General features: G+C 42.7%; 1 protein-coding gene across 1 annotated transcript; it reads left to right on the forward strand.

Annotated features, from left to right (window-relative positions):
- The first annotated feature begins 450 nt into the window (after window positions 1-450).
- NDUFC1 (NADH:ubiquinone oxidoreductase subunit C1) lies at window positions 451-18,065 on the forward strand. The gene is made up of 4 exons (XM_089693906.1): window positions 451-608; window positions 4,350-4,453; window positions 7,326-7,412; window positions 17,979-18,065. Exons 1-3 carry the CDS (start codon window positions 560-562, stop codon window positions 7,383-7,385), a joined length of 213 nt encoding a protein of 70 aa, XP_089550032.1. The 5' UTR covers window positions 451-559; the 3' UTR covers window positions 7,386-7,412; window positions 17,979-18,065.
- The last annotated feature ends 2,521 nt before the right edge of the window (window positions 18,066-20,586 follow it).

The raw sequence follows: 20,586 nt of genomic DNA on the forward strand, positions 1-20,586 counted from the left end.
TACAGTATCCTGTTCTCTTTGTATTGCTTCCTTTGTGTGAAATCCCTGGTGTTCCTACCAGTCTCTCTGCTTTCCTATTAAAAACTGACCACACTAGGCATGAGAGCACAGCGTGGTCAGTTCTCTAGCTCTGCTGGGAACTCAGCCTGCTCCCCTCCAAAGATTAGACTTATGCTGTCACGCTTTCCTGTGCACCGCCATTCACTGGGAAGACCAGTGTGCTGCTGGTTCTCTTTCCTGAGCTGCTTGTGCAGCTAAGAACAGAGGATATATGAATGTGTTTATAGAAGGGGTGTGGGTGATATTTATAATGGTTTTATATATATACATAAATGTTCTGCCTTTCTATTTTAAACCGAATGGGTTGTTCACAAGCTGAGGGTTTATATATACTTTATACCCAGCTGAAGTATTGGTGGAAATCCCTGTACACACAGGAGCACGCTCTCCATCTTCTAGTAATGTCTGAGCTGCAACCTACAGCTCGGTGCTCATTGCCTCTTCCTTAGCCAGGAGTGTAAAGCGATTGCCGAGGGGATCGTACGCAGCTCATCTCGCCATGTTGGTGTCACCGATAACGAAGATTGTGAGAGGACCCGTTTCTAGAAGTGAGTGTGGTATGGTTACCCGTCCCCGGTGTCTAAGAAACCTCATTTAGTGTAATACTAAAGGACAGGCTGTTAAAACACATAGAAAGGGTCCCTGTGATTCCCGTGAATGCAGCAGGATGTACCCGCGGTGACCCCTGTACTGTCGGGGTTTCCCAGGAGGTCGCTGAGTATTTATTCCAGAGAAGGGGGCTTTGGCCCTCCGCTGAAATAGACATCAGTCATAGTGACCAGGATGACATTGGCAGTTGTAGGTAATGACTAATCTTGACCAGTAGGGGGCGCGTGTTGCTACTAATAATACCCGAGGATAGAGCCAGGGACAGGAAGGACATTCAGGGCACTTGTATTATTTGCCCCCAGTCTGTGCAGTCTAATCCTACAGCATGCCTTCTGTGTGTCAATTCCTGGCTATGCTTTACATCAGATCCCTAGCCTTTCTGTGTGTCATTATTATATGTGAACATTTTATGATAGTTTGGGGATAATTGAGTTGCATGGTGAGCCCCTAATTCTCCTTGTGATTTATAGTAACTTCTTAGTCCCCATGGACATCACAGTGAGTGGAGGGATTTAACACCTGACACTCAAAGTTCAACTTTCTTGTTGTGAGTATTCACCTGTGAGCGATGTGTTGTCGCTGGAAAAGTACAGGAGCTTTTTGTGGCATGGTTGCACATTTTTGGCGCCAATAGATGCCCATGGGAGTGGCCAAAAAAGTGTACGTATTTTACGCCTATCAACTGTTTCCTCCTCCTTGTAATATGCTTTCTATTGACAAAAACATCCAAGCCTAAAGACGTACAAATATGCAAAACACACCCAAAGATGGAATGCTTGAAGAGGAGTTCCGCCCCTTCCCCCCCAAAAAATTAAAAGTAAGTAGCTAAAAATACTGTAGATGCTGACTTCTAATATTAGGGCACTTACCTGCCTAGGGATCCTGTGATGTCCTCACCCCGAGCTGATTCGTCAGTCCACTTTTGGGTGCTGGAATCACCATCTTGACTTAGAAATTGGCAGTGAAGCCTTGCAGTTCACAGCCGGTTTCCTACTGCACATGTGCTTTATAAATGGGCCGCAGACTTCTGGGACCCATGAAATGTCCCAGAGGGCTGTGAGGTGAAGGAGCCAAAAGTGGGAGCAGATAACTGTCAAACCAGGTACCCCCCCCCCCCAAAAAAAAAGTGGGGGGGGGGAGGAGAAGGCAGAGTGGAACTCCGCTTTAAGTGTGAATGTGAACTAACTGTGAATATGGTTGGGAATGCAGATTTACTTATTAAATTATTGGAGTAGAATATGTTCACTTCACCATGCAAATTCACACTGCAAAGTGAACATGTTCTACTCCTTTAGTAAATCAACCCCACCATGTACTAACTCATAGCTGTATTGAACACCACCTTTCCTTGATCTGACCTGCTAAAATCATTTAAAGAGGAAGTTTAGTTGAAACTTATTCTATGGGATTTACACTGATCAGCCGTAACATTATGATTACCCAGCATAATCCGTCAAAGCATGGATTCCCCTAGACCTCTGAAGGCATGCTGTGGTATCTGTCACCAAGCCGTCAGTATCAGTAGCAGATCCTTAAATTCCTATAAGGTGCAAGGCGGGCATCCATGGATGAGACCTGTTTATCCAGCACATCCCACGGATGCTTGATTGGACTAAGATCTGGAGAATTTGGAGGCCAACTCAACAGCTTGAACTTGTGTTCCTCAAACCATTGTTGAATTCATCTAAGACCAGGCCACCTTCTTCCTTTGCTCTTGTGGTCCAGTTCTGATCCTCACGTGCTCATTGTAGGTGTCTTTGAATGTTACAGGGGTTAACTTGGGCAACCTGACTAGTCTGTGGCTGCACAGCCCTATATGCAACAAACTGCGATGCACTGTGTATTCTGACACTTTTCTATCACAACCAGCATTGACTTTATATAGCAATTTAAGCTACAGTAGCTCTTCTATTGGATCGGACTACATGGGTCAGCCTGCACAACCCACTTGCATCAATGAAGCTTGGCTATCCATGACCCTGTTGCCTGTTCTCTGGTTTTTCTTCTTTAGACCACCTTTGGTAGGTCCTGACCACTGCAACTGGGAACATCCCAAAAGAGCTGCAGTTTTGGGGATTCTCTGACCCAGTCGTCTTGCCATTACAATTTGGCCCTTGTCAAAGTCATGCAAATCCTTATGCTTGCCCATTTTTTCTGTTTTCAGCAAATCAACTTTAGGGACAACATGTTCACTTGCTGCATAATATATCCCACCCACTTTCTAATTCCATTGTAACAAGATAATCAATGTTATTTACTTTTATATATCAGTGATCATAATGTTATGGCTGATCAGTTTAGGTTCAGTAACATAACATATCTCTAATGAAGTGCATCCCACTGATTGCCCCCAGGATAGAAATGTTACCTGCTGTGATGACAGGTCCTCTTCACGTCACTGAACTTCTGGCAAGGAATAACATCCTTGACGCTAACATTGTAGTACATTGAGGAAGTCCTGATGACTGCCTGCGACTTTCTGGCCTCTCTTCCATTCAAAGTCTTTGTATCACCTTTACACAATGCAACACGTTCTGTGAGTGGGGGAGAAGAACTTGAATTACAGGATACGGTATGAGATTACAGTGACTAGGTTTAGATATAGTTTAAATAATAAAAAAATATGCAAGCTATGTAAAAGCTATGCTTTCAAACACCTTCTGTTGGTCTGTATTGTTAAAATAGTTGAGGCCTTTCCTGCTATAGGGTGACAACACTCTCTTTGTCTTCCAGTTGTACTCTGGTGTTGTCACCCTGTGACACGGGCTTCCATTGAAGGCTATATTTTCAGCATGTATTGTTGACACCCTTAGGAAACCTGCCCTGCGTAATGCCCTATAGCAGTTGCTGGCATGCATGCCTGTAGACGATATATGGCTGCAAATGGGTTGCAGGAATTCAGAAGCAATGAAAAAAGAAGCCGAGGATAAAAAATGGAGAACAAATATTTTATAAATTAAAAATTGTCAATTGTTTGATATACAGTGATTTGGCAACCTAAATGTAATTTAGGTAGGGTTTAAAGATGCTTAAATATGCAGACAGGATTACTACATTTTACTACTACATCTAAAACCTTTTTGTGAATTACAAAAATAAGTGAAATAAATAAATTGATTTTAAACATATAATATACAATAAAGTCCCACTGATCAAAAAAGTGTCCAAAATAGTGTCCACAAATATCCCAAAAAATTTTTTTCCTCTCTTTTCATCCAAAAGGATTGGCTCCTGTTTCATCCAAAACGCACCTCGAAGTAAAAAATATAATAATATTTAGTGCATTACCTTAATAATAATAGTAATAACAATAATCACCCCGTGCAACCAAAATACACTTCAAAAAAACTGTAGGTCACAGCTATAAAGCCACTTCAATTAGTCAGTGGTCAAATATATCAGCAGCTTTTCTAGCTAGATGCAGCACATAGGCCTGTTTATTTTCACCCATCTTTCACACGTTTTTCTAGTTGGATTCAGTTGGAACAATGTGTGAATCTGGGGTAAAGGTTGTGTGCATTTTGTGTGAGCTCCATGAATATGGCTTATCTGAATCCATCGTACTTTGTAGACATATTCAGACTGACAAGCATGCATGCATACATATGTGAAAGATGGTAAAGTGTATGTCAAATTTTGATGCAATTACCATACATATATTTAATTTTGTGTAATTTCAGTTTTTGCTCGGTCAAGGTTTACCGCAACAACATATGACCCATCAAAACCAAACTGGCTGAATGTCTTCCTGTCCTTTGGAACTTCAGTCGCTCTTTGGGCTCTCGTAAGTATTTAACGTTGGTAAAATGTATCCATTTTCTGTATTTTGTAATGGCAGAAAAACAGTAACTGGTGTTATGGTAGGCAAGAATTTGTAGATATACCACCATACTAGTCCTCTTCTGTGAAAATACACTGCTCAAAAAACTTAAAGGAACACTTTTTAATCATCGCATCGCAATATAGCATCAAGTCAAATAAACTCCTGGGATATTGATCTGGTCAGTTAAGTAGCAGAGGTTGTAAGTCAGTTTCAGCTGATTTGGTGTTAATGGAATTAACAACAGGTGCATTAGATGGGGAAACAATGAGATGACCCCCAAAACAGGAATGATTTTACAGGTGGAGGCCACTGACATTTTTTTCCCTACTCATCTTTTCTGAGTGTTTTTCACTAGTTTAGCATTTTGGCTAAGGGTCAGTGTCACTACTGGTAGCATGAGATGATCATGACGTGGACCCTACAGAGGTTGCATAGGCAGTCCAACTCCTCCTGCCATTGCCAGAAGGTTTGCTGTGTTTCCCTGCACAGTCTCAAGAGCAAGGAGGAGATTCCAAGAAACAGGCAGTTACTCTAGGAGTGCGGGACAGGGCCGTAGAAGGTCCTTAGGACCGGTATCTGCTTCTTTGTGCAAGGAAGAACAGGATGAGCACTGCCAGAGCCCTACAAAATGACCTCCAGCAGGCCACTGGTGTGAATGTCTCTCACCAAACAATCAGAAACAGACTACATGAGGGTGGCCTGAGGGCCCGACGTCCTATAGTGGGCGCTGTGCTCACTGCCTGGCACCATAGAGCTCGATTGGCATTTGTCATTGAACACCAGAATTGGCAGGTAGCGTACTGTGCTTTTCACAGATGAGAGCAGGCTTGCCCTGAGGACATGTGACAGACGTGGAAGGGTCTGTAGAAGCCGTTTAGAAGGTTATTCTGCCTGTAACATCGTTCAGCACGACCGTTGTGGTGTTGGGTCAATGATGGTCAGGGGAGTCATATTCATGGAGGGACAGACAGACCTCTACAGGCTAGACAATGGCACCCTGACTGCCATTGGCTTTCGAGATTAAATCCTTGGACCCATTGTCGCCGGTGCAGGGGGTCCTGGATACCTCCTAGTGCACGATAATGCCCGGCCTCATGTGGTGAGAGTATGCAGTCAATTCCTGGAGGATGAAGGAATTGATACCATTGACTGGGCCCCCACGCTTGCCGGACCTAAATCCTATAGAACACCTCTGGGATATCATGTTTCGGTCCATCTGACGCTGCCAGGTTGCACCTCTGACTGTCCAGGTGCTCAGTGATGCCCTGGTTCCGATCTGGGAGGAAATACCAGGACACCATCCGTCGTCTCAGGAGCATGCCCTGGTGTCAGGCATGCTTACAAGCACGTGGGAGCCATACAAACTACTGAGTACCATTTTGAGTTGCTGCAATATAATTTCAGCAAAATGGACTAGCCTACTGCATCATTTTTTCACTTTGATTTTCGGGGTGTCTTTGAATTCAGTCCTCTGTAGCTTGATGATTTTCATATCCATCAAACGATGGAGCATCCTTACATTCTTAACACATTACCCAGTCCATATCAATATAGATACCCAGCATGAAATTTTTCCCCATTGAGATCTGATGTGTTTTCAAAGTGTTCCTTTAATTTTCTTGAGCAGTGTACAATAACCCAGACTTTGACTATAGGTAAAGTTTTAAAAAACAGAATCCGCATGTCTGTTCACTCTTAAATCAAATCATCTTTCCCTAGAGGTATGTCCAGTGAGTAAAAGAGGGTTACCTGTGATGACATATTGTGCACTAAGTGTAAGAGTTGGTATTTTACAGACTAAAAATAGCCTCATTAAACAAAAAATAGCCTCAATCACCACAAGGCTACAAACTCATTTTCTGTGCACCAAATACTTTTGTAAGCAAGTATATTGCCTTGTAACAGTGACAGCATCACTGTGTTGTACATAGTCTGTGAAGAGAGCAGAGCTGTGAGAGGAATCCAGAAGGACCAACCACTACAGACTGCTTGCAGAAAACTACTGGAGGGGACGAAGACGAGACCAGTCACCCTGACCTAGAAGACAAAGAGCAGCAGTGACCGGTCTTGATACAGGAAACTCCTGCACAGAGGAAAACTATATGAGCTGTTTTATGCTGAATTGCTTCACAACTAAAGAATGCTTTAAAGGCTTTAAGAAATCCAGTTGATACTGTCCAACTGTCCAGGGCTGAACAAGTAACATTAGCTCATAACAGAATTCTCTGGGTACTTACTACATATACATGTGATCACTGTATTGTTAGCACTTTAAAAAAAAATGCCCATTTTATTGCAGTTAAAAAAATGTGCATTTACTACTTTTTTTGGAGCCTGGAAAGTATTGCACCAGCGATCAGCAGACCACTGGTGCCAATCGGGACTCCTGCAAACTGTCAGTGTATCTGTGTGCCTGTACATCCCGTACTGGCAAGCAGATAGTCTGCCAGGAAGACTCAATGAACTACCACCGTGTTCAACAGCGTCGTGTTACTTCATTGATTGTTACTTCATTCACTACGAGCCAACAGCTGCTAAGGCTTTCAGGACTTGTTGTTCATTCATTCACGGAACTCAGTAAATGAATGACACTGCCGTGCAGGCGTGTGGGTTTTCAAAAAGTGACAGCGAGTACAGGGAACTTCTCCCTGTACTGCTGTCATAGGGAGGGGGGGGAGGGGGAATCAGACAGCGACTGCAGCAGTGGGAACATGTTGCATGTTCCCAAAGATGATCTTAACATTTAACAGAACATAATCCTGAACTGGGAATAAACAATGTAGCCCTAAACCTAATGATATGATTAAAACCACCCTTTGTTACCCTTTTACAGCTGTTCAAGCAACACCATGATGATGTTGCAGAGTATAAAAGAAGAAATGGGTTGGAGTGAACCAGTGATACCGTGATGTATTATAGGGTACGTTTAATTGAACGCAATGTGTTAACATAAGTATTACCTACTGTTTCTGTTACATTATTATTATACAGTATTTATAAAGCGCCAACAGTTCACTCAGTGCTGTACATTACAAAGGGGGACAGAACATGCGACAGTACAGTAACAATACAATGCCATACACCAGGGGTTCGAGGTTGTATGTTTGTGTTCCTTGTATACGAACCTGTAATTTTAGTTAGTACAGGCAGTCCCCAAATTACATACATCTGATTTACATACGACTCATACTTACAAACCGAGGCAGTGTGACGTCACTTCCACCCACTTGTGTTCCATGCTGGTTCCGGAAACCGCCGGCCAGCCATCTTGCCAGCTGCTGGATCCCATGCTGCTGGATGGCTCCGAGGATCAGGGACCACTGCTCCTGCTGCGGGCTGAGGATGCACAACAAGCAGCATATCCCGATAGCGAGCCTTCAATCAGACTGTGACTCTCGAATACCTGTGCAATCCTCTCCAACAAGTCCATCATCCTCTACTAAGATTGTTTACGGTTGCACTGTACAGTATTTGAAAATGTTTAGACATTTACATGCACAAGTAAAAATAAATAATTTGTTAAGACAAACATCTGTCCAAGTTGCATTTAACCTCCTTGGCGGTATGATTCTTTCCGATTTTTTTGTGCTGAAAGTGGTACCATTTTTTTTTGCATAGAAATATGTAGTTTTTTATTGTAGTCTGTAATTTTTAGGAATAACTCACTGAAATCTGTCCGAGCAAGAGTCTAGTAAACATCCTGCATATGATAAAACTTGAAACACGAAATCATAAATTATAATTTAATAAATAATCATAAAAAATAATAATATAATAATAAATTTAATTCAATAATATAATTAAACCAAAAACACTGAAATTTGAAATACAGAGGCAAATTCGCACATCGCTGAGCAAAGTCGCAAAATCGTTTTCAGTGTCTGATGACGAATTTCCCCACAAATCATTATCACTCAATTCTGCAAGTGGTTCTGATTTACTATCGCTGTTCTAAAACCGCTTTTGACGTAAAGGGATGCTTTTTGGACTCCATGGACTTTTCTAAGTTTCCAGGCAGAAAGAACATTCAAAATGCAGGCAGGGCACAGGACAAAGCAGTAGGGACCAAATATATGTGAAATGCATTGAAACAGCAATGACAGCAAAAATTACATTTTTTAAAAATTTCAAATTTCCCGCCGGTTCCCGCGCCCGTACGTCCTGACGTCACAGGGACCGGAACAGGGAAGCCGGATGCCGGCATCGGCCGGAGGAGATGGCCGGGGACGCTGCAGGGGACACATCGTGGGAGCGAAGGACAAGGTAAGTGCTGCAGGGACCCCCTGAGCAACGTCGCGTGGTAAGCCCAAGTGTAGCTCATCAGCAGTTAGCGCAGTCTTGTGACTTCTATCAGTATCTAGCAGAGCACTGGTTAAACCTTGGGAGGAGTTTTCTTTCTGCTCTAGGAGGATGCAAAACCTCTGACCTCTGTCTGGACAGTGCTGATCACGTGCACTCAAGGGGAAAAAAAACAAAGTTTTTTAACAATACACACTAAACTAAGCATGTGCAGAAGGCCTATGGGTTCAGTCTGTCTTATCAGCGTGGACACTTGAACAGTTGAGAGAAGTCAGGATCAAACAGCCTTTTTACACAATGCAAAGGATTAACCCCTTAAGTTCCACAGCGAGTATAGCAAGCATGCTTTACTGCATATATAGACTGATTTTACTGTTGTGGGCTTAGCAACACTTTAAGTACAAACCTACAGAACCTATTTTGTTCATACCCTGGGGACTGTCTGTCTGTGTATGCAAATTTGACTCTTCTCATCCCACCGCCAGAACTCAGCGTTGTATACTTTACGTTGCGGAGTCTACATACAGTTTATACAGTGCTCTCAGCTGCCGCATTTCTTAGTGAAGGTACTAGTTTGGACCACAAGAATTCTTTAATTCTTTAAACTTCACTAAAAGCTGGAGATCAGCTTTAACCACTTCAAGTCCAGACACTTTTACCCCCTTCCTGTCCAGACCAATTTTCAGCTTTCAGTGCTATCACACTTTGAATGACAATTGCTTGGTCATGCAACACTGTACCCATATGAATGTTTTAGCATTTTTTTGAGACCGATAAAAATTTATTTTGGTGGTATTTTTTCACCACTGGGATTTTTATTTTTTTGCTATATAAATGAAAAAGTTCAAACATTTAAAAAGGTGTTTTTCTTAAAAACATTTTTTCAAATAAATAATCTTTCTTCATAAATCTTGGACAAAATGTATTCAGTTATCTTTTTAGTAAAAAAAAAAATAATAACCCAAATTAGTTTATAACCAAGTTATAAATTATTTATAAATTATTTTTACTTTTTTTTAATTTTTTTATATAATTTTTTTTAACATACTGTCACCCTAGCAGTACAGTGTCACCATAGTGACACTGTACTACTTGTGGGGGGTGATGAAGATTTTTTTTTTTTTACACAGATTGCTTTTACACCCATAAAGGCTGTAAAAGCAATAATTTCTCCTTCTCTCTGGCTGCATTCTTGCAGTCATTGAGAAATACTGTGTGAGCTGTGATTGGTCACAGCTTCTCACATGGTGCAAGGCTGTTGTGAATTGCCTTGTACCAAGTGATCTCTGCGATCCTGTGATCATTCACAGATTTCACACATAATAAGCAATGTCGTCAGAAGTGACATCTTGCTTACTACTCTTTGTGTGATCGCTGATTGGCCAAACAGTGATCAAATGATCAGGACCTCACATAAAGGTCCCGTACAACAATTGGTGTTCTGCTGTGTCCGGAGGAGCGGGGAGGACGTTTATAAACGGTCACCCGCCCCTGCACTGCTCCCGTCCGGCCGTTTATATACATGGGCCGGACAGGAAGTGGTTAAAGATGTGGGTGTAGCAGGGCATTTCTAATTAATTTCCATGAAGGGTTATTATCCACTTGCCCTCCAGATTTCCCTCCTTCCTGACCAGGCCATTTTTTTGTGATCCAACGCTGTGTTAATTTAACTGACAATTGCACGGTCATGCAGTGCTGCACTCAAATGAAATTTATGTCCTTTTTTCCCACAAATAGAGATTTCTTTTTATGGTATTTGATCACCTCTGCGGTTTTTTCTTTTTGCACCTTTAAACAAAAAAAGACTGACAAATTTGAAAAAAATACAATAATATTTATTTTCTGCTATAAAACAAATGTATTCTGCTACATAGTTTTGGTTAAAAAAAATGCCAATAATTGTATATTGATTAGTTTGTGTAAAAAGTTTTATAGCGTCTACAAACCATGGTACATATACTGGAATTTTTATTTATTATTTTTTGATACTAGTAATGGTGGCAATCAGCGACGTATAGCGGGACTGCGATATTGCGGTGGATATTTTTACATTAACTGACACTTTGTGGGAACCAGTGCTCTGCAGAGAAATGATTCATGACTTTTCTCTGTCAAAACAGTACTATGGCTTATGTAAACATAGCCATAGCACTGTTCTTCCTCCCTGACTGACAATCTATAGGTACCTACAGGGGCCTGTAGATCCTTTTGTGCAGTGACAATTCACAGCAAAAGATCTTTGCTGGCAGCGTGCACGTGCTCTTATGTGGCAGAAGTGCAAAATGACCTTTTTTTTTTACGTGATTTTGCACAGGAGAGCCGCCCTGTAGCAGTAAAACTGCTATAGGGAGGATGGAAAGTGGTTATAATAATTTTTTTAGGGTAGTAAAAAAAACAAACATAACTTTGTACATACATATAAATGCTCTCTTATGTGAATAGTAATGATTCCTACAAAATAAAATGTTCAACATTAGGAAGCTGTTCCTGATTTTGACTGTGAGCATGTTTTTGTACATGCAGTTATCACTAATTTTTCTGCTGTGCAAATTTAATTCTCTAGACTGTAACCCATCTGCTGGCTGAGCTATTTTTTTCATTTTGGACCCTCAAAATAAATTGCTATTAAAAACCCCAAGCTCACATAAACAGAATGTAATTCCTGTTTCTTGGTAAAATATAAAAGATGAGTTTGTATAAATAGATAACAAATATAGCAACCTTTTTAAACTTTTGTGTTCTTGTGAGGTGGAGAAAAACTACTGTACCCAAAATTGTCCATAGCCAGTGCAGTTAAAGTGATTGTAAAGTCTTTCTTCTTTTTTTTTTTAATTCTAACAACAAACATGTTATACTTACCAGCAACGGTATTGCACAGAGCAGCCCTGATCCTCCTCTTCTGGGATTCCCTGCTGCCACTCCTGGCTCCTCCTCTTGTCTGAGTGCCCCCATAAGAAGCTGCCTTGCTATAAGGGCACGTGTGCTAGCTCCCAAGCTGCGATCCATAGACACACATGACACATCTCGGCCCCCCCCCTCCCCCCCCTTGTTCCTCCTCATGGCATTTCATTGCCTGAGTCCCTGTGAGAAGAGGAAGAGAGAGGGGAGAGAAGACTGCAGCCGGGCAGAACATTGGATCTCTGACAAAGGGGAATCTGCCAGACTTTCAAAATCCTCTCACTACCTGTTGAGTCTCTGTGGCAGAAATTAAAGGGAAATGCCTAGCAATGGTTCATAGGCATTAAACCAAAAAAATCATTACAAAAACATAACCGTATACCATTTACATCTAAAATATAAACATTTCACCTAAATTTTCCATCCCAACCTCCCCTCTTCCCCCCCCTATCCCCACACAACCCACCCCAGTCCATATTACTCTTCCCATCTCTCTCCAACAGTCCAGTTCATGTCTATAACCTTTCTCCTCAACCCTCTCTTCCTACTCCTTTTTCTTACTATTCTTTCTTTCCCTCCAACCATTCTTTTCCCTTCTCCTATTTCTGATATGGTCTTACAAAACATTCTCTTTAAATCTCTTACCACGGATCATATCACTGGGCCTCCCACTACTTCCATATATTTTCCGGATGTCTTAAAGTCAAGCCATCTTCTCCATTCCTTTCTAAATTTTTCCATTTTACCTTTGTCTATATGGTATAACTCCTCCATCTTGTTTATATAATCAACTCTCTCTAACCAGTCCCTCATTGTTGGAGGCTCCTGTGCCTGCCAGAATTTGGGAGTAAGCCCTTTAGCCGTGCTAATTAGATGGTATAATACACTAATTTTATACTGCTTCACCGGTTCATCTGACCTATAAAATAAACGCACCCAGGGATCCTTCTGTATAGTTATCCCCAATATATCTTGTATAAATTGTGTTATATCATGCCAAAAGCTCTGTATTTTTGGACAGTCCCACCAAAATATGTGCTCCACAACCCCTTCAACAAAGCGGTGAGACTTTTACTCTTGTCTATGTGCAACACTCGGTGTCAAATACCATCTCAATAAACATTTGTAATTCATTTCAACCGTGTTCATGTTCATCACCGCACGTGTTTAACATTTTATTTTTCTGTGATTCATTCATTTTTGTTCCCAGTTCCCTTTCCCATTTCTCTAAGAACAGAGGAGGACCGCCTTCTCAATTCAGTAAGAATCTTATATATCTCAGAAGCGACATGTTTTGGAGCCATACTAGAACCAGGGGCGGACTGACCATTGGAAACTCTGGCACTGCCCGAGGTCAGTAGGGGGCCCCATGAGATGCCCCTAGTACCTTTTTCATAGGCTTTTTTGAGCTTGGGCAAGGATACAGGGGCCCCATGATCCCCCTATTGCCCGGGGGCCCCATGAGTTTTCAGTCCACCCCTGATTATAACCCAACATCTTTTAGAACTGGTGCATGTCCTTTTGCCATCCTCAGGTGTTGAGGCAACTTCGAAATAAAATGTCTTAATTGATAATATCTCAATTCGTCTAATGCCACAAATATCTCTTTTTTACTCTTTAAATTTTGAAAAGTGCACAATTTCCTCTTAACTACTATAGCCCCTAATCGTGCATTTACATCCTTAAACCATTTCTCCAAAATATTATCCTTCCGCGGCGGGAACAAAATCCTTTGGGACTATCACCATCTTAACCAAATTTATACGCCCAGTCCAAGAGACCCTGCCCCTTGTAAGTCTTCTCAGCTGCTCCTTTATTTAGTGTATTAATGGGATATAGTTTACCCGGTATATATTTTTTATAGTAGGGGTAAATTTTAATCCTAGGTAGCCCAATTCCTTCTCCCTTCATGAGAATGGGAAGTCCCTTTTGTAGCATCTGTGTCTCTTTCTTTGAAACATTAGTATTCAAGATCTCTGATTTTATGGGTTTTATTTTCAAGTTTGAAAGCTCTCCGTACTCTTTTAGTAAACTCATTAAGTTAAGTAACGTTAACCCAGGGTTCATAATATAAAACCGCATATCATCAGCATGTGCCACTACCTTATGCTCTATCTCATCTATCTTGATTCCTCTAATATCTCCACTCTTTCTTACCGTCGCCAGCAAAGGTTCAGAGGATAAAACAAATAATAACGGGGATAAGGGGCATCCCTGTCTTGTACCATTGTACATCATAAAAAACTCAGAGAGAAACCCATTTACCTTAACTGCCGCTGCTGGGCGTTATAGAGCTCCTTTATCCAACTCATCATCTTAGTACCTATTCCCAAGACCGCTAGGGTGTTTATCCCAGTCTACCCTGTCAAAAGCTTTTCCAGCATCAATATAATTGTTGGTAATTTTTCTCTTTTTGCCTTCTGTAAAAGAAGCAATGTTATTTTAATCATTATCCCTCCGTTCCCTTCCTGGGACAAAGCCCACTTGATCTAAGTGTATCCATTCAGGCATCAGCTCTTTTAACCTCATAGCGAGCACCTTCGCAAACAGTTTTGTATCTGTATTTAGAAGTGATATAGGTCTGTAACTAGCACATTGTGAGCTATCCTTTCCTTCTTTTAGAATTATCGTTATGTACGCTTGCAGTGATTCTGCTGTTATTCCCATTCCCTCTCCTAAGGCATGCATAGATATATATACAAGACTTAGTGACCAATAGATCTATAAATTTCTTATAATACCCCACTGTATACCCCTCGGGTCCTGGGCTCTTCCCCCTACTGTATTCTTCAAGGCCTTATTAATTTCCTCCTGAGAGAGAGCTTGTTCTAAAGACACAAATTTTCCTTTTGCTATTTTTGGCAGGTCTGCTGCCTTTAGATATTCCAGCCGTTTCCCCCTCTTTTCTTCCTCTATAACTTTTGGGTTCTTAAATTTTACATCATACAGCTTACTATAGAATTTTTGGAACGTTTCAGCAATATCGGTGGTGGAGTAGACCAATTCTCCTTTTTTCGTCCCTAAGTTTTTTCAATATAATTTTTTGATTTCTTTTCTTTAAGTCTTTTCATCAGATATTTTCCTGGCTTATTCCCCCATTGATGTCTTTCCTTTAAAACCCTATTGAAAATCCTCCTTGATTCCTGTTCCAATAGGTCTTTTAACTCTTCTCTTTTGAGTATGATCCTCGAATAAACCTCTGTGTCCTGTCTTATTATGTGCCTGTTCTAATATCTACAGTTTCTCCATCACCTCCTTTATTTTTCTCTCATGATCTTCTTCTTTTTTTTTTTGGCTCCTGCGGCTATCAAGATTCCCCTCAAAAATGCCTTATGTGCTTCCCAAATGGTGGCCACAGAGACTTCCTCAGTTTCGTTTAGCAGAAAAAATTGCTCTGTTGCCCTTAGTCTCATCTCTGTTTCAGGGTCCTGTATAAGCATCTCATTTAGTCTCCACATTGTTCTTTTGTTCCATTCTCCTTCTACCTTTTAATCACGCCGTGACAGGAGCATGATCCGAGATGGACAAAATTTCAATATTAGATTTAACCAGTCTCTTTTGAGTATGATTCTCGAATAAACCTCTGTGTCCTATCTCTTATGTGCCTGTTCTAATATATACAGTTTCTCTGTCACCTCCTTTATTTTTCTCTCACTATCTTTTTTTTGGCTCCTGCGGCTATCCGGATTCCCCTCACAAATGCCTTATGTGCTTCCCAGATGGTGGCCACAGAGACTTCCTCAGTTTCGTTTAGTAGAAAAAATTGCTCTGTTGCCCTTAGTCTCATCTCTATTTCAGGGTTCTGTATAAGCGTCTCATTTAGTCTTCACATTGCCCTTTTGTTCCGTTCCCCTCCTACCGTGACAGGAACATGATCCGAGATAGAGAGACATAATTTCAATATTAGATTTAACCAATGAGTCCAATTGTCTATGCTCAATCATTCTATAATCCAACCACAAGTACAATCTATGCGACAGAGAGAAGAAGGTATAATCTCTTTCTCTAGGATGTTTCACCCTCCATGTATCCATTAACTGACTTTGATGTAACCTCTTTTTCAACATTCTTCGTTTTTTACCTCCTCCTTCTGCGCATTTGATGACGTGTCCATCCATGGGTCAAGACAAAAATTAAAATCTCCTGCCAGGACCAGCATCCCCCTCTTAAACTCCATAATTTTCCCCAACACTCCATACCGAAATACTTCTGGGTTTTGATTTGGCCAATAAATATTAACCAAAGTATAGGTTTGTCCCTGTATTTTCCCTCTTAAGCATAAGAACCGGCCCTGTGGGTCCACCAATCTCTCCTCTGCAGCAAAACCCACATTTTTTGAGAACCCGATCGCTACTCCCTTAGCCCTCGTTATTGGTGAGTCCGCATAATACCATATTGGATAGTACCTCGAATGTAGTTTAATGTTAGAATCATCTGTTAAATGTGTCTCTTGGTGAACTTCTCTAAGTAGCTTATGTCTTTTAGTAGGAGAGTTTAAACCTTTCACGTTCTATGTCATAAAATGAATCAGGCTCATAGCTATCTAGTATTTCTGTTCTCTTTCTTGTTCAAAGGGAAAACGGTATAGACTACTCATCCCATGGACCTTCCTCCCGCCCTCATCCCCTCCATCCCACCGCTCCCCCTCTCCCCTCCCATCCCTCGCTCCCACCCCAACCCTTATGTAAGGTAATAAGAACCCCTTAACCTATATATCGCCCTGAAATCTGGCATGGGCCCCCATTGATGATTCCTGATTTGGGGTAACACTCTGAACATGGATGCCTACTCCTACCCCCAGCTCTCAGCATGGGGTTTAAGTGTTTAATACCATGTTTGGTCTCCTGACACCCCGCCATCTCTACCTATCTTCCCTGAAGACCTACTTGGAACACTGTCCTTTTTGTTCTTCTACAATGACTTTACAGTCCCAAGTAGTGTTTATCGCATGAAAGTTATTAGCAGCACTACTAGGCCCTTGAGATGCCCCGGCTCCCTGGTCTTCTAACCGTCCAGCCCCACAGCTCAGGTATACAGTTACTAACCACAGAAGAAAATAGCAACTTAAATCTCCTGCCGTTGCCCACGGCAGCTCACCATCACACTCCGAGCTCAGGGTTCTGGATCCGTCTGTCTCTATGCGTTCTTCTATTCCAGTCGGGATCTCATGCTCCAATTTGCAGGATTGTCTGAGCAGGGGCCTGGGTGGGAACCCAAGATGTCCTGTAGTCCTGGGGTCTCTCCTGGCCTCTGGGTCTCCTGCAGTGTGTCCCTCTTCTCCGGCCATTGGGGTGTCCAGCCAACTTAATACATCCCCACATGGACCATCCCTCCTGGGGACTTTCCTTGCTCAGGTGCCTTTTTAGTCTCCCTCTCTCAGCGCCGCCTGCACTCCAGAGAGCACCCCAGCCGGCCAGCGCCGGTCCCTCCGTGATCCCAGCCTCAGACCGCTACCACCTGGTCCCTCCGCCAGATCTCACCGCCGCCAGCTTCTGCCACGTGACCGACGCCATGGGGACACCGCAGCACCGACTAGGATTACCAGCAGGATCAGGTATGGTTAAAGGGTGAGGTGTAATTAGATCAGGCGTCAGGCAGTCTCCTCATGGCGGGCGTCGGGAGCTCCTGCACTTAGCAGTCTCTCAGCTCCATGTTGAGCCCCCCCCCCCCTCCCACAGTTCCTAAACCCACCTGGCAGCTGCCTGTTGGGGATTTTTACCATTCACTACTCTACTCCTCTACTCTATCAAAAACAAAAAAAAGTTTTTGCTTTAAATCTTCTTCAATGAGGGTATTTTGCTTTAAATTAAGAGATTAGTAAAGCTATCTTGAAAAATAATTAATAAAATAGAAAACATAATTAATTTAGTTATATTTTCAGGCATGCTTTAGAAGGTAATAGATAACCAATGACGCGCTCTTTTTCAGCTCCCTTTTTCTTCAAGGAATGTCAACTGTCCCTGCTTGTTAGGTTCCTGATGGGAAGCATACTGCTCTGTAGAATCATGCCTAAATGTAATTTAGGAATAATGTGTCATATTGAATGGAATTCTGTCCTTACTCCCACTTGTACTGTACATATAAAAATCAAACTCCAAATACAATCATTTCAATGGCTGTAATGTCGGAGCACATATTGTCATATCAGGCAAGATTTAAAACCGTATTGTAGAAACATATTGGGATAAAAGGTCACTTTTGGGGTGACTTTTTGGCAATTGAACGATGTTTCTTTTATTGTTGCAGTTATATACCTTCTAATGTCTTTCTATATCTTATTTTCTTGCAGATGAATAGAGCTCCTTGCTTCGATGGATTTGTATGCTGTGCAGCCCATTTTGTTATTTTACTCTTCAATAAATAGTAATATATCCAATATGAATTATGGTTACTTTATTTTAAGTATGAGTTTAACATGAAAATCCAGAATAAAAGTTTTTAAGGGGGGGAATTTTCTTTATCGTACATCACATGACACAGAGCAGGCTATAATAATAACTATGTGGGTTATATGCCACCTATAGGTGAATGGACACTGGCCATCCAATCAGAGAAGAAGCCCTCCCCTATATAACCCCTCCTCCAAAGGAATTACCTCCAGTTTTTTTGCCAGTGTCTGTACGGTGGATGGCCATTGAAGTGTTGCATGTGCTCTTAGAGCATACCTGCAGGTCCAGAACGGTTCCATTGTAAAATCAAGGACATTACTCGGATCCATTCGGAAAGCTGTTAGCCAAAATGGATGGTATCCGAGCCTTGTTGGATAAGGAGATGAATCCTTGGAGTTTTGCCTGTCATGCAGCCTTACAGCGCTGGACCCTGCATAATGGAACCCTGCGCAGTATAATACGGACAAAAGGTGCTTTCCAGCGGATGCTGTACAGGTCTGATGCAGTAGCCCCACATTATAGGGACTGAGTCCTTGAAGGTCTGCATGACAGCCCAACGTGATGGGTGAAGGTTGGACTCCTGTTATGATTCGGAGTCCTGCGGCAGGAATGGTAAGTTTACATTTGCAGTATTTCTTTGAAAAACTTGTCTGGTCATTCTCCCCGTGGCCACTGGGGGGCACTGTGCTGTTGGTCCGGCCAGGCCAGAGGCATCCCTAGGGTTGGTGTCACCCGGTGCGGTAAAACTTGGTGACACCCCCTCCGACGATCCCCGCAGAATGGATCGGTTCTGCGGATTGAGCATAATAGATCAGACTTCGATCCATTATGCCCCCCAATCTGCAGATCCGATCCATCCTGCGGGGATCGTCTGCTTTCTTTACAACTTACCTTTTCGTGGAGCGGGTCCGGTGTCACCCCGTATAGTTTGCATGCCAACGACCCCCGCAAGATGGTTCGGATCTGTGGATTGAGCATAATGGATTGGACTCTGGGTCCTGGGTTCCTCCTGGTGCACGACAATGCCCAGCCTCATGTGGTGAGAGTATGCAGTTCCTGGAGGATGAAGGAATTGATACCATTGAATGAGCCCCCACACTTGCCTGACCTAAATCCAATAGAACATCTCTGGGATATCATGTTTCGGTCCATCTGACGCTGCCAGGTTGCACCTCTGACTGTCCAGGAGCTCAGTGATGCCTTGGTCCCGATCTGGGAGGAAACATCAGGACACCATCCATCATCTCAGGAACATTTCTTAGACGTTACTGCACATCATTACCACTCACTGATTGGTTGCTAGAGGTTACTGCTTACTAATTGGTTGCTAGAGGTTACTGCACATTACTGCTCACTAATCGGTTGCTAGAGGTTACTGCACATTATTACAGCTCACTGATTGGTTGCTAGAGGTTACTGCACACAATCTCCTACCTTTCTGCACACCACAGACTGCGGAGGGGACAAGACCCACCAATAAACTGAAAGTTCTAGAACTTGTTCGCAATAAGCATAGCAGAGAACACACAACGTGACAGTGCAGGTAGAAACAGAGCCCAATGTGAGAAGCATCTCTGAGGATGGGCTGCTAGGGTACATAGAGTGCAGGGTTGAAGGGGGCACTACGTAAAGTCTGTATGGTTGAGAGGTGTGCTTTGTACGAAGTGCTGGGTTGAGGGTTGCGCTGTGTATGCAGTGCAGGATTGAGTGGTGCGCCTTGTATGAAGTGCAGGATTGAGGTGTGCGCTATGTATGAAGTGCAGGATTGAGGGGTGCGCTATGTACAGAGTTCATGCTTGAAGGGTGTGCACTGTATGGAGTGCAGGGATGAGGGGTGCACTGTATATGGGGTGCGCTAAGCATGGAGTGCATGGTTGAGAGGGCGCTATGTATGGAGTGCAGGGTTGAGAGGTGCACTGTGTATTGAGTGCAGGATTGAGGGGTGCGCTGTGTACATACAAGTTCTTCCCCCCCAAGTACAAAGCTCTCTTCCTGACAGATTTTCATATCAGAGCTCACCCACCGAAAACACACACATATACTCAGAAACACAGACAGACACACATACATACATTCAGGTACACACACACACTCTCACACACATACACACTACGATACACACACACAATTTTCACAGTGGGGCTGCAGAGGAATATTTAGTGTGTCCGTGCAGGCTGCCGGTGAGGAGGAGCTTTTGCCTGTGTGGATTCCCTGCCCCCTCCCTCCTCTGCTCTACTATGGAGATCGATGTGTAGAGCAGGGAGGGTTCTGAGTGGCCGCCGAGAGAGGAGTGAGCAGCGCCGGAGGTGGCAGAATTAAGGATGAAAAAAAAGACCCGGGTGGGCAGCGCAAACTCAGGAGATACCTGTTTTGGGCCCCACAACAATGACTGGGCCCTGGGCAGTTGCTCCTTTTGCCCCGCGTTGAAGATGACCCTGCAACTATGACTTTAGAATAAACGTCTGTAACACGCACTGTCACCACAAACAGGCATGTTAAGAGGTTTAT

Source organism: Staurois parvus, unplaced genomic scaffold, assembly GCF_062004578.1.
Source record: "Staurois parvus isolate SC_StPar_1 unplaced genomic scaffold, SC_StPar_1.0 ptg000639l, whole genome shotgun sequence".
Lineage (NCBI taxonomy): Eukaryota > Metazoa > Chordata > Amphibia > Anura > Ranidae > Staurois > Staurois parvus.

Coding starts and splice junctions, on each gene's coding strand:
- NDUFC1 (XM_089693906.1), top strand. CDS start 560: ATGTTGGTGTCACCGATAACGAAGATTGTGAGAGGACCCGTTTCTAGA. Junction 609..4,349: donor GAGAGGACCCGTTTCTAGAA/GTGAGTGTGGTA, acceptor GTGTAATTTCAG/TTTTTGCTCGGTCAAGGTTT. Junction 4,454..7,325: donor CAGTCGCTCTTTGGGCTCTC/GTAAGTATTTAA, acceptor ACCCTTTTACAG/CTGTTCAAGCAACACCATGA.